This window comes from Styela clava, chromosome 8 (assembly GCF_964204865.1).
Source record: "Styela clava chromosome 8, kaStyClav1.hap1.2, whole genome shotgun sequence".
Taxonomy (NCBI): Eukaryota; Metazoa; Chordata; class Ascidiacea; order Stolidobranchia; family Styelidae; genus Styela; species Styela clava.
In genome coordinates, this window is record NC_135257.1 from 22367873 (window position 1) to 22381020 (window position 13148).

The window sequence follows — 13148 nt, forward strand, 5'->3', positions numbered from 1 at the left end:
ATTTTTTAGAAATCTTTCGCGTAACAATGCCAATATGCTGAAACGATCAAAAACTTTCCAAAAAATATGACCAATGGTATAAAAGCAGTTACGTGGCCCGACATCATTTAGACTTCAGAGTACTTCAGTGTGTTGAATCTGTGAAGTCACGCGGTATAACTTCCGTATTCCACTAAAAAATTTTCTCGTCTCATTTGCCTGAGCTCTTCTTAGAAGGATAGTAGTTTTAGGTAAAAAAAAAAGTAAAACTGCATCAACCAAGTTATTTGTGTTATAAAAAAATAACAAAACTCATAGCTGGCGAAATTAATAAAGATTTAGCGACAGTTAGACGTCCTATTGCAGCGGGTGGTCTTAGAGAAACAAAGTAAGATTAAAGTATAAATTATATTAGCAAGAGATAAACTTGATGTTGCAGACTATAAAAACGAGTCTGAAAACAAATGGCACTACAAGTAGAAGTAATCTATTTTTTCGTTCAATTGCAATTCAAATATAACAAATATATGTTGAATCTAATTCAGTTACTACTTCATAATTACACTGAAACTTCGAGACGAAATATCAATTGTTTTTATGTTAAACGTTAATTGCTTCATCTTCATGTCAAGATGAAACAGTGTTTCACTGCTTTACCAAGCCCGGTTGCAAGATTGCTCCATGTGATCCGATTGCTGAAGTATTAGACAGACCAGGCTTCAATATCGATGAACATCTGCATGACAGAAAGTTTACGATTACATGCGAATCAAAGAGCACGGACAATCTGTCTGCTATAGCAGGGCTACTCAACTATTTTTACCGAAGGTCCGCATACAAAACTTTAAAAATATTTTGGTCCGGACTTCCCAAAATTATATTTCGGCATCTTTAAACACGCAATTCCTCGACCGACTAATGATTATTAGCTAATCAAGATTGTTCGTTATGGCGTTATAGTTCTTTTCATATATATTTTTAAATCTATAAAAGTGATTTTATAAAGAAAACTTAAAAAGTGGGGCTAATCATTCAAAATGAAGGATTATGCGCGGTCCGAATCGAATACCCGAAAGGTCCGGATTCGGACCGCGGACAGCCAGTTGAGTAGCCCTGTGCTATAGTATCCAGGAACATATTAGGCAAGTACTTTTTCAGTATCATGAATACCTTGGAAAAACTTTTCTCACTATTTAGCATAAATTGAAGATTTTACCCCTATACATAAAACCCTTAATGAAAGATGTGCCTTTTATTGCACGATTTGGCGCATTTTCCTATGCAATTTTTTTTCATTGCAAATGCAATTTCTGCTGTTTGCTAAAATTGTGACAATTTTCTTCATTTTAACTTTGCCTTCCTGTCAGTAGCTAGTTTGAGATAGCATTCAATTTTGAACCGGACCAATAAATAATTCCTGTCTTAGAATTCTGTCCTCAATTTATTTGCGATTTTGAATTGCCTGAAGCTTGTTTAATCAAATCAATAGAGCGGTTGTATGAGGAAACTTATATTTTTATTCAGATATTGGACTTATCAGATCAGAATTGAAAGAATTGGAAGAAAAAATCGACAAAAAACATGAAAAATCTGGAGAAAAAAGATTCGGGTTAGATAAAACAAATTTCTTCTTTGTTATTTTTACACGCTTCAGTTCAGAAATATCCCAATCTAACAGTGAATTGAGTATAACATTGGTATTTGAATGTCATTATCATCTGTTTCTTATTGATAGTTATTGTAATTTTTGTTTTCGTTCCACACAGAACTTTTGGTAAAAAATTAATACAAACCCAATGTTTTTGGCAGAAAATTGTGAGACGTGCGTCAAGAACAAGAAACTATCTTCCGAATACATCGATCTTCGTGACAAGGTTATTCTGCAATCTAAACAAATTACTAATTTAATGACCAACTATGCAATTCGATCTGTTGCAATGAAACAACTTGAGAAGAGAGCTGCTCGACAATCTGTCGTTATCAAAGAATTGAAGACAGGTTGGTGTCTGAAGGAAAGTTGATTTATATAGAAAAAATATCATAAAATAAGAATTAGTGAAAGCGTTAAATAATCATCTAAGAATTTTGTGATAGAAGTAAATCATGAATATTTCATTCTTCAGAGACATTCAATTTCAATAATCTATCTATTCACGGTGTCTGTCCTAACAATCATGTGATAACTCTCTTGTCTAGTGATACATTCGTGTTAGCATTTCCTTGTCACCTTAAAAAGTTCATTCATCAGAGTCAGAATTTGAATATCATTGGACTCGTTATTTTAATGATTTGTCTCACTGACTTATTGATTAAATCAATATTCAATCCAATGATTTTATTTTATCAGATTTGGTTAAAGTTCAAGAAATGAATAATAAGTTGATGGAAGACAACAATAAGATGAACAAAGATGAAATATTATATTAATTTACCGGAATAATTTATCAGAGGACGAATATGTTTTTTGTTGAAAAGATTGAACATTTATCAAATGAGGAACTATTAAAATTAAAAATACATATTGAGCTTGGACCTGGACCTCTACACTGTAAAGTGCGTGTTCTAAAGTATAATATTTAGAGCTTATTTTGAATAAAACGTAAACGCGAAAATGATCATTGGAATAGAAAAGTTAACATAATATTTCTTTCAATAGTAACAATAGATGATGCAATAGAACTTTTTTAATATTGTATTTAGCGATATCTCGGATTGAACGAAAACTTGCTGAAGAGAAGTATTCACAGCGTCAAATTACCGAACCAACAACAACGATTCAAACAACAGTAAAACCAACTTCTCTTCCAGGTTAATTTTACTTGAATTACCTTGTTTTGTAGGTTCTGAATATCTAGAGCAAGGGTTCTCAACCTGGGGTTCGAGAACCCTCAAGGGTTCACGAGAAGATTTCCTGGGGTACTTTGTCGGAAGTTGAGTTTTTGTGTGTTGCTGTTTTTTTATATCCTTCATTACTACCAGAGGAAAATGCATTTTCGGGGCATATTTTAAGAGTGGTTTCGCGAGTTGGCGCCTGTAAAATGGGGTATGTGTTTCAAACCATCATTATGATTCATCGCATGCAACAATCTGTTTTTTAAAAGTACCGGTAAAGAATTTTATCCCAGTCTATCGCAGCTATTTCTACACTAATTTTTTATTACTGCAATTAAACTCCTAAGAAGACAGAGTGATCAATAAATTATCTGATTTATATTTAAATTTTCGAAACACAACTGAAAACTAACGAATAGAGTGCGAAAACGCGAAAACGAGGTAATGTTTATGGCCACGCGTGAAAATCTGTCTGAGTGAGAAAAGTGTCTGAGCGGATACGAAAAGGGAGCATTGTTACGTCACTTTTTGCATCTTGCTGATTTGACAATTTCATGAAGTAAACACTAAACAAGGAAGTCGATGCTCGGGGATAGGTCCATTGAAACGTAAATTTCCCCTGATGTTGTGATTGTGACGCAACAATGTGGAATTCACGGCTTTGCAGGCAAACTGTGAAATCTCAAAAAACAGCGTGCTGCGAGCATTGGAGAAAGTGATTAAGCTTAATAAAAATTGTGAGAGATTTTGAGAATTCATTAGTTAGGCGGAGGAAAGGATCAATAATATCAACACAAAGATTTAATTTAGTTACATCTGGTCAATAAATTGTTGTTTCAACAAATCGTTAGCCAATTTATCACAATTTGTTCGGTGTCTGATTACCGGGGGTTCGCGTTGATTCGTGACTCTGGGGGTTCTTGACAGAAAAAAAGTTTGAGAACCCCTGATCTAGAGTATACTTGGTGTGAGAGTGATTGGTTAAAGTGAAAATAGATAGTTTTGCATTGAATCCAGCCGGTTTGCAATTGTTGAGTTTTTATGAAATTCTTCTAATCATTAAAATAGGAAAGACATGGGTAATACAAGTTAGTCTCTACAGCATACCCAACTAAACAAGTTAAAACTGCTATTTTATTTCGCCTGTTAGAAGGTATCTATTAGTTTTTGCATAAAACAAATATTTATTGAAATTTATTGCGTAATACGATATTATTTTCAAAATTAACAGTGTCCAATTACAGAAATCTGCAAATTGAAGATTGGGAATATCTGCTACTTTGCTGTTGTAAATATACTGCAAAATGTCAGCTACAATGAAGCCATTGATATTTGTAAAAGAGACAACGCAGATGTTGGTCTGTTTCGAGATGAAAAATCTTACAGTGTCGTTGTAAATTACCTGAGGAATACTCTTGGAGAACGAATTTTGGTATCAGTATGGACAGGAATTCACATCGATCCAATGGTTAGTGTCTGATGGCGTGTTTTATGTAAACACGCTCAGAAAAACATTAGGATCTGAAGTTCATACATTTCGTCCCTTAGTAAAGTAAATGTCGCATAGTGATGAGCCACCTTGTAAATATTCTGTTACTACAAGATCGTTGCAACTTAGTCAACCACTATTATGGACAGACGTGGTCGGACAGAAATTCAGAAATAAAACTATGTCGATGATGAAATTTTAATGATCATTATGGTCAATTTTAATTCATTATACATTGAGAGACAATATGAAAATGTCCTATTTTCCAAAACAGATATGCTTGCTAAGCGAATTTCACCTCCGGAAACATCCCCGGGTTGTAAAGCCACTCAGTGAGTTCGCTAGTTTTGGTAACAAAGGTGAAGGATTTGTTACACTACATTTGGACACAGATAAAACATACAGTAGCAAAATAGGAAAAATTATATCAGCGGAGTAAGTCCGTGGTGATGTAATTAATGGTAATCGGAGTAAACTGAAAATAATAGTTATCGAAGTGAAAAAACATATCATGGTATTTTACGAACCATGAGACGCAATTTAAATATTTTTATTTTATTTTTTGGATACCTTATATGCTCGTTTTACCGCCCGATCTTGATTAAGGGCCCGTTTAAATAGCCGCCCGTGTGAACAGAACATAAAAATAAATAAGGGCCGGTGCTTATATACCCGCCCGATGTAAAAGCTGATTTTTCAGTGGTAGAGAACAATAGCAAATGAGAAGCGCTTCTGTCAGAACGCTGTTGAATTTTAAGCACCGGTAGATAACACTCACGTTTTAGGCGTCCAAGTACATAACAGATGGCATTGATTACGTAACACTATGGTTCTCAAACTGGGCGTCGCGACGCCCAAGTGCGTCATTTCAATATTGATAGGTCGTCGCAAAACTTTTCTTCTTTTGCGGATTTGTTCCTGCGGTGCGTAGAAAAAGTCAAAAATTTACGTTATTCTCGTTTGAATCATACTTGAAAACTGGAAATACCAATATATAAATTATTGTAACGATCCGAAATAAGAAGCGCCCGTGCTTGAATAAGGGAATTCAACTTTGCGCCCTATAACCCGGTGCGATTTATGGTTTGTAGACACATAATCGCAATCTTAAGTCCGATTATGTACACGTGACATTTAAATCGAATGAAACAGAATATGGAACAGAATGACAATATTCAGCCTTGTCCCGTGTTTAAAAAATTCCCTTGTGGGTGTACAAAGTGACAACGAATACTCATTTATACGCCGAGGTCGAATTAGTCTATATTGCATGCGCAATTTTGAACCTGGTGATAACTTAATGTTCATTAAAAGATGGATCAATGCCGAACCAACAGCTGGAATTAAATGATTTACCGATCAATATTAATATGGGATTTCTTAAAAAAAACAGGCTTGCAATCGTTCTCACATGAATTCTCAATATAAATCATGATCGGCGAAGCAATGATCTTTATTTTCTTAAAAAAAAAATCGATTTCGCTTAATAATATCATTTTTTATTCTATTTTTTTCAGACTCATGATGTTACAACTGTAGAGTCCTTTGTTAAATGGCTTCCAGGTATTTCATTCACAGGAATTCCTTCTAAAGACCTCATAAATGTTTACCTCGATGTTCATACCAACCCAAATAAGCGTCATCACAGGATGATAAAAGCTCCTCCTACCTGGAAGCATCATGGAGGTATTTGTGAGATCTAGATCTAATGAAACGTCTGCCTTGTATTTTATTCCTCTGGATCAATCATCAGTAAAATACGAATCATTAAACTCTAGTATAAAAAGTATACGATTGCAATTTCGATTAATGACAGCGAAAATTGATGAAATTCAATTTCTGTGTTGTTTTCAATATAATGAGAATAAATGTCGCATCAATAATCAGTTAAATATAATTGATACAGAAAATTCATATTTTTTCTCTACTTCGGATCAGTATGTATCAGTTGCACAAGTATGCTTGAACAAAATAGTATTATAAAAAAGGGATGAATAAATAAAAATAGCAAAATTTCTTTCCACGAAATAGCAAGTATATTTGTAAGCTATTGTTAGATCAGAGTCTAAAATCTTCAGACATAACAATATATAATGACACGAATGATGTTATTCTAATCTAAATTAAATCTGTTTCGATTAGGTGAGTTTTGGTTGAGGTTTCATGAACTTCATGTGTCAGATTGTTTTATCCCACTACAGCCCAAAGAACATTTTGAAAAAAGTAATAGCATTTTAGCGCAAATACAATCTTTTTTACCACTGAAAATTGGTTGGTCCAGTAAGCAATGAAAAAGCAAATTTTTTTTTTCTCGTCAGATATTTCTACTATCCGATTCGGGTCTATTATTTTAAAATCCCGGGTTTTGGTTTCGCTATTTCAAGTATTTTCATCGCAGTAGATCCAGTTGTTTAAAATGTCAAGCGGCCGAAAATATGATGAATAGCCCACGCAAGACTATCTGACCTGTTAACAAGTCAATGTTGTGCTTCAAGAAAGAGTGTTTTCACCGAATCACGGTTACCGAGAACACGCTTGACAAGCTAAGATTAGCTGAGACGATATCGCACTTGGGTTTACTAAAGAAAAAATTCAAAGGATCTGGTTCATTGGTCTGGTGCGCTTCCCGTTCCCATTGTGTGTTCGAGAGATAATTTCTAGTTTTAGATAAAAATATTCAATCTCTAATTTTCTGATCAATACAATTTGCTACGCGATACAAGATTAATTCCTGATAAGATAGATAATATTGGGAATTGATCTTGCATCGCACCGCATGGCTTTTCACTTATAAGCAAATATTACTATAATTCTCTAGACGCATAAAGTCCTACCAGATGATTGTCTCGTGTGTAGTAACTTCTTGTATCATAGCAAGTTTAGAATATTTATTTTATCAGTTTGGCGGATGACACATGCGCCCGGAACAAACTATTATTTGATATAATTTGAAAATTACAAGTTTGATTCCGGGAGCTAAACAACGTCGCACTCGGTAGGAACTTGCACAAGAGAGAAACAAAATTTAAATCAGATTATTGTTTTATCCTCATTGCTTCATTAGCTATTGCTTCATTAGGTATTGCTACGCCAAAATCGCACTCGCATTTGTAGAGCATGAATACTTAATAGTGACGCTTGGCTCCGTTAGTACTTGTATGGGTGACCGTTAGAGTGTCTATGCCCATGCTTACGTTGCATTAATGTTTTATAAATCATATTGTATTCCGATAAAACTACAGTATATGAAGAGTAACATAATTCCTTTTGAGCACTTCAAACGTCGGATAGAGCTTGTGCAGCGGTGCGGTTCAATGAATAAGAATGCTCGCAAATCCTGTATGTAAACCCTCAAAATATACAAAGTTACAGTATGTTGACGTCGGTAGAGAACTTATCCACCATCAGAAATGCACTCATTGAAACAGACATAAAACAGAGCAACTAAAACGCATCCTACCCGCGTCAATCGACAAGGATAACGACATGCTAAACAGCGTCACGTCTACAGAGGTGGTCGGAGTCGATCAGGAATAGCCATACCTGACTCATTGGACATTATATATCGATATGAACGACGTCTCTGACTTTGAAAATGCTGCACCAGTCACCAAGACGATATGAAGAAAGAAACAATAAAATAACCAATTCTATTTTCGCCACACTTGCATGAGTGACCAGCTCGGATTACCGAGTTTTACTGCCGCAGGTTTCTCTGATATTTTATAAATCACAAAGTTGTAGTAGTTGAGCGTCTTCTAAATTCGTATTCAAGAACTATTGCGAATGATCTGAAATTCAGAAGACTCTCAAATACAAAGTGACAATTATGATAGACCCCGATCTATTTTTTACAACGCCTATAATATTCAATACAAAAGATGCTGAGCAGATTCTCAATTTATTCCAAGTTGATGGGTCAAGTTGGTAAATTTGGTATTTCAGACTTAAATCCATATCTTTAACAGTAAGAAAAACAAATCGGCTCTCCTGAAGTATGCGTACCAAGATGGCGGACACCGGACGTAGTATGTGTACCAGGTTAGTGTTAGGCCATAATATTAAGTACAAATAGTACGGGTTTTACTTGGCTAGTCCCCGAAATCGTAATGGAACTAAATAAAGAAAATTGGAATGAAATTATGGCCTGAGCCTACTCTGGTACACATACTATGTGTACACATACTATGTGTCCGTCATCTTGGTACGCATACCGACAAATTAGCAAACCAAAACAACTTAAAAAATAAACATTTTATCACTTGGAAAATTATATTAGCAAAACGAAACAACTAGCAAATAAACTCCATGAAAATCTCAATCACATATTTTTTAATCAGAATAATTTTAACTATAATAAATGTTTGCTGAATTGTGAAGTTGAGAATCGAAAAAATTGAGAAACCTTTGTAAGTTTGAATAATGTGAAATGCAAGTTTTCGTAATTTAAAATCAAACGCAAATTAATTTAAACAAAATATATTTTATTGCAACTAAATTTCTAATTATTGCTGTGGTTTTTCATTGTGAGGAAAACCTATTGTGTAAATTTCAAATCAATAATCAATGATTCATATTTTACTGATGATAGATCCATAGAAAAAAAATTCAACCAAGCCGACGTTTCATTAGATTAGAATCTGACAAATAACTCCGTGGCGTTCCCAGCTGGGCAAAGCATTCACCATCCCCTGATAATGATCATTCGGCACAGAATTGACAACAAGAAAAACATTTGAACGATGTTTATGTTCTATTCCAGTGAATGGATAACTTGGAAACCATTTGACGAAAGGATACGCTGGTGTGACGCTACGAGTCTAAGAAGGAGACATAATATTTTTTCACGATTCAGTAACGAAAAATAAAACTGCTTTATTAGCAAAATGGTATTGCTTAGAGCAAAATCACAGTAATTCACTAAAAACGGAAGAGAAGCTTTTGAAATGTCATAATCTACTGAATGAATCACTATAAAAGCACTACAGAAAATTCTGCTTTAATAGATTTACGCGAAACTTGATTTGGCAGTTTGATTTAATACGATCAGGAAAACAGATATGACGCAGTGAATTGCACATAACTGATGTTTTTGGACAAATTTGCCTCCAGAATAACCCAAATTTGAATAATGTCGTCTAGCAGTAATACATACCACTTAAAAAATATAACAACATTCGGTGCTCCTGTATGCGCACCAAGATGTCGCATAACCTGATTTCAGGTTGTGCGTCATCTTGGTGCGCATACTTCAAGAGGTCCCAACAATTCTTTTATTATTGCCTACCACTTTTGAAACTTGTTACAAAAAGAGACTTGCATTTTTAACCTTTGAGCTACATCGGTAGTGTGGGGTTTTTTCTTGCTGTTACTCAAAATATATTGTTGAGTGTACTAAATGGCCGTGTCTGATTTTACACTTACCAGCCTGGTGAAAATTTCCCACATGAGTGTAATAAGAATAAATAAAAGATACTAACCATTGGATTGAAGTCCATTCTAGTCCAAATACCAATTGACGGCTCTCCCTTTGGAATATTCCCTCTGAGATAATTCACAATTACATTATACATTTTTTTACTTCGAATGGAACCAACATCTGCGTTACGTTTTTTACAAATCTCATCAGCTTTGTTGTAGTCGACATTTGCTCGTTTGTTTACCACAGCAAAATAACAGATATTTCTTATCTTCATTTTGCAGTTTTCTGAACGGTAACAATAGCGCGTTTCAATTTAAAATCAAATCAAGTAATAATAATCCTAGATAAATCGTTTCTTTAAACAAGAAGGTACCTTAATTCAAGGTAGCAAGTCAATATTCTCAAATTAATGCGTAGCGTTTGGACATACAATTCCAAATTCCTATGTTTTTATAGTTTCAAATATGCAGAAAAATATCATGTAAGCTTCACGAGTTGCTAACATTCTTAGATCCATCAACTACTAAAATGTGTGAAGAATTGGATACATGATATTTTACCTGGAGAAGGCGTCGGTTTTATTGTTGTTTGGGTCTTTGGTGTTTGTTTCCATGTTCGAGTAGTTGTTTTTGGATTTAACGTTGTTCGAATTATTGGTGTTGGTCTCGTTATCTGTTTGGATCTATTTTGTACCTGAGGCTTCACCATTACAACGAGATTTTTTTCAATCAAGGCTATCGCTAAATGTCAATATTAATGTTAAACATCATCAATCCTACCTACCACTTAATAAATCAACAAATCATAGCCATGCATTTAAATCTTTACTTCTATTTTTTTATGTGTAGTGTTAGAAATACAATTTTTACGATACAATTTTTTCTGATTTCCTTGTTGTTCACTCACTTTACCATTAAATATTGCATGAATGAACTGTTGAAAAAAAAATCCATTCCCGGAATAGAAAAGTTTTCCATGCTCTATAAAATGCTTCAAACAAAATATATTTCAAAAAACTACAAAAGAAATGAGAATAATATCCGATAGATTTTACCTGTTTTCATTTTTTCGTTGTCTTCAATCAACTTAATATTTACGTCCTGAACTTTAGCTAAATCTGAATAAAAATGACAAGAATAAAATATTAAATGAAGTTGTTTAAGTTTTTACAAGAAGTGTATATGGCGTGATAGGTTTTTGGTGGGTTTTTTATTAGGTAAATTTTTTTTTTAAAGTAATGGAAGAATTGATTTCAAACTCCATTAATTTGCTTCTTTCATAGAAAACTTTTTTTTATTTATTCACAGTACCTTTAGACCTTTTTTTAATCAAAATTCCACCCTGATATTGGGTCACCACGTAGCATTACAACGTGATTTGCTACAGCGGTGGGACTTGGTTCAAAATTCTGATTCAGAAGTTTTAAAATGATCAGATGACTCAGGACCTTGTTTGTCCGTAGTTTATTAAAGTTGAATATTGCCTTCGTTCAACAAACGCGTTAGCGATAGAAGTTACCCGGGTGCAACAAATGCATCAAATTTATTTGCTAAAACAGCTGGATCAGAATTTACTTCACCTTCCTTCATCTCATCGTTTGTTTCCTTTAGTTCATTCAACTCTTCTACCAAATTGTTATTCGTTTTTTGAACATTAACCAAATCTGATGAAAAAATAACATTCAGACGCTCAGAATAAATTTTCCCTAATTGAATTTTATCATTTGTTTTAAACGCAGAAGAATAAACGTTTGACATTGTAGTTATTCTAGTACAATAAATGTCTTGGTTAATTTACTCTCGTCGTCATATGAAGACGAATATATAACCAACCTTCCTTCAAAACCATTATTTCTTCAGACTGCTTTTCAACTTTCCTCTGCAGACTGCTAATTTCTGCAGATTGTTTTTCAAAATTTCCACCGCTTTCTGGTAAAATGATTTTTTTTTTTTTAATATAATACCTTCTGCAAGATTTTAGGTTTTTTTTTCAGAGCAAAATACAAATCTATTTTAAATAAAATGTATACATAGAATATTTGTGAGGTAATTTTTCTTATTACTCCACGGAACTTTAAATATCAAGAATTTCCAATTCTCACCCTTCATTCCAAAAGCATCCAAGTTTTTTATTTTATCATCGAAGTTCTTCTCTAGTTCTCCCAAATCTGATTTGATATTTCCGATATCTGAAATAACATATAAAGCAAATTTTCACTTTAAAATTTAAATTGATTCTATGACTTCAATAGATTGCGCATGGTATCTATGGTTTGAGTCGGATAATATTATAACGCCCAATTCAAACATTGAGCAATTATTCCGCTACAATTATTTATTTGAATTACATGAATCCAAATGCTTTCTAAATTTTTAATTTAGGAATGAATTATTTTACACAAGGTTCTTGTCTACGAGATGAAAAGTAGCAAAAATACCACATGTAGACTTGAATATTTTAGATATGTTTAAATAAACACAGATTGTCAAAAATTCGGCGTTTTTAGAATTCATATACCGGTATATCAAAATTGTCTTATGACAGCTGGAATGGAAACAATAAAATTGATGCTTGCCTAAAACATTTCTGGTTACTAACGAAAGCAGGTTGACAGTATTCTGAGATTGTGCCGTATTCCTAGATTTGCATGTAATTGGATATTCCTTGTCACGCAGATGTTTATCAATGTTGAAACCTGGTCTGTCCCATCCTACAGCAACCGAATCACACTGGGCGATTTGACACCCGGGTTTAGGTGAGCAGTGAAACACTGTTTCATCTTGACACCAAGATAAAGTGATGACGTAGATTAGGATAAAAACGACCGAGATGTTCATTTCGAAGTTTTCGTGCATTCAAGTACAAACTAAATGAAAAAAATGTTGATGTTGATGGTTTTGTTGATGTAAAATATAAAAATTATCAGGATTCCAATGTTTTGCAACAAGTTGCGGTTAAAAGTTATGATTCCACAAACAAAATCAAAGTGCATCCTGTAATTGTAGCGGAGCACTCAAGAATTTGAGGTATGTGAGGTATGTGGAATTTTGTCTGTAGCCACTAAAACGGGGTACGTTACCGTGGTACCATTTTCAAGTTGTATTTCAGGGATGGTGGTTTTATCCCTGGACTTGACTCTGATAATGTCATTTGTGGTTTGCCTAGTGCGTTTCACATCCCCTCTGTTATTTTCTAAGGCATGATGGTAATACTGCTGTTTCGATTTTCTCTGCAGATGTGTAAGGATGTTCTAATAATTTCTAAAGTAAAGACGATCAGACGCATTGCCATTCAAGATATTTGTTTTGAACAAATTATTTTTGATTTTGATGGACTTTTGAATTCCTCTGGTAATCCAGGGTTTTGAATGTAATTTGTTTTCTCTGCGTGAGATGGGTCGTAGTGGCGCATGTTTGTTTATCAACC

At 33.9% G+C, this 13148-nt stretch overlaps 2 protein-coding genes across 5 annotated transcripts; one reads left to right on the forward strand and one right to left on the reverse strand.

The window, feature by feature from the left end:
* Positions 1-544: 544 nt before the first annotated feature.
* On the forward strand, positions 545-6144 carry LOC120346098 (uncharacterized). 2 transcript variants are annotated; one of them, XM_078115426.1, is made up of 8 exons: positions 545-771; positions 1096-1121; positions 1504-1588; positions 1789-1977; positions 2327-2387; positions 2678-2787; positions 4056-4279; positions 5818-6144. In XM_078115426.1, the coding sequence occupies exons 3-8, from the start codon at positions 1561-1563 to the stop codon at positions 6001-6003; spliced, it is 798 nt and encodes a 265-aa protein (XP_077971552.1). In that variant the 5' UTR covers positions 545-771; positions 1096-1121; positions 1504-1560; the 3' UTR covers positions 6004-6144. The 2 variants fall into 2 exon arrangements, with proteins under 2 accessions (XP_077971552.1, XP_077971553.1); XM_078115427.1 differs by lacking the exon at positions 5818-6144 and adding an exon at positions 4575-5339.
* Positions 6145-7472: 1328 nt separating this feature from the next.
* Positions 7473-12585, reverse strand: LOC120345570 (uncharacterized). 3 transcript variants are annotated; one of them, XM_039415061.2, is made up of 8 exons: positions 12298-12585; positions 11824-11910; positions 11555-11650; positions 11302-11385; positions 10777-10839; positions 10283-10462; positions 9781-10007; positions 7474-9120 (listed from the first exon to the last, which is right to left on the reverse strand). In XM_039415061.2, the coding sequence occupies exons 1-8, from the start codon at positions 12575-12577 to the stop codon at positions 8929-8931; spliced, it is 1209 nt and encodes a 402-aa protein (XP_039270995.2). In that variant the 5' UTR covers positions 12578-12585; the 3' UTR covers positions 7474-8928. The 3 variants fall into 3 exon arrangements, with proteins under 3 accessions (XP_077971467.1, XP_077971466.1, XP_039270995.2); XM_078115341.1 differs by lacking the exon at positions 11555-11650 and having other exon boundaries at positions 7473-9120; XM_078115340.1 differs by lacking the exon at positions 11302-11385 and having other exon boundaries at positions 7473-9120.
* Between the last annotated feature and the right edge of the window lie 563 nt (positions 12586-13148).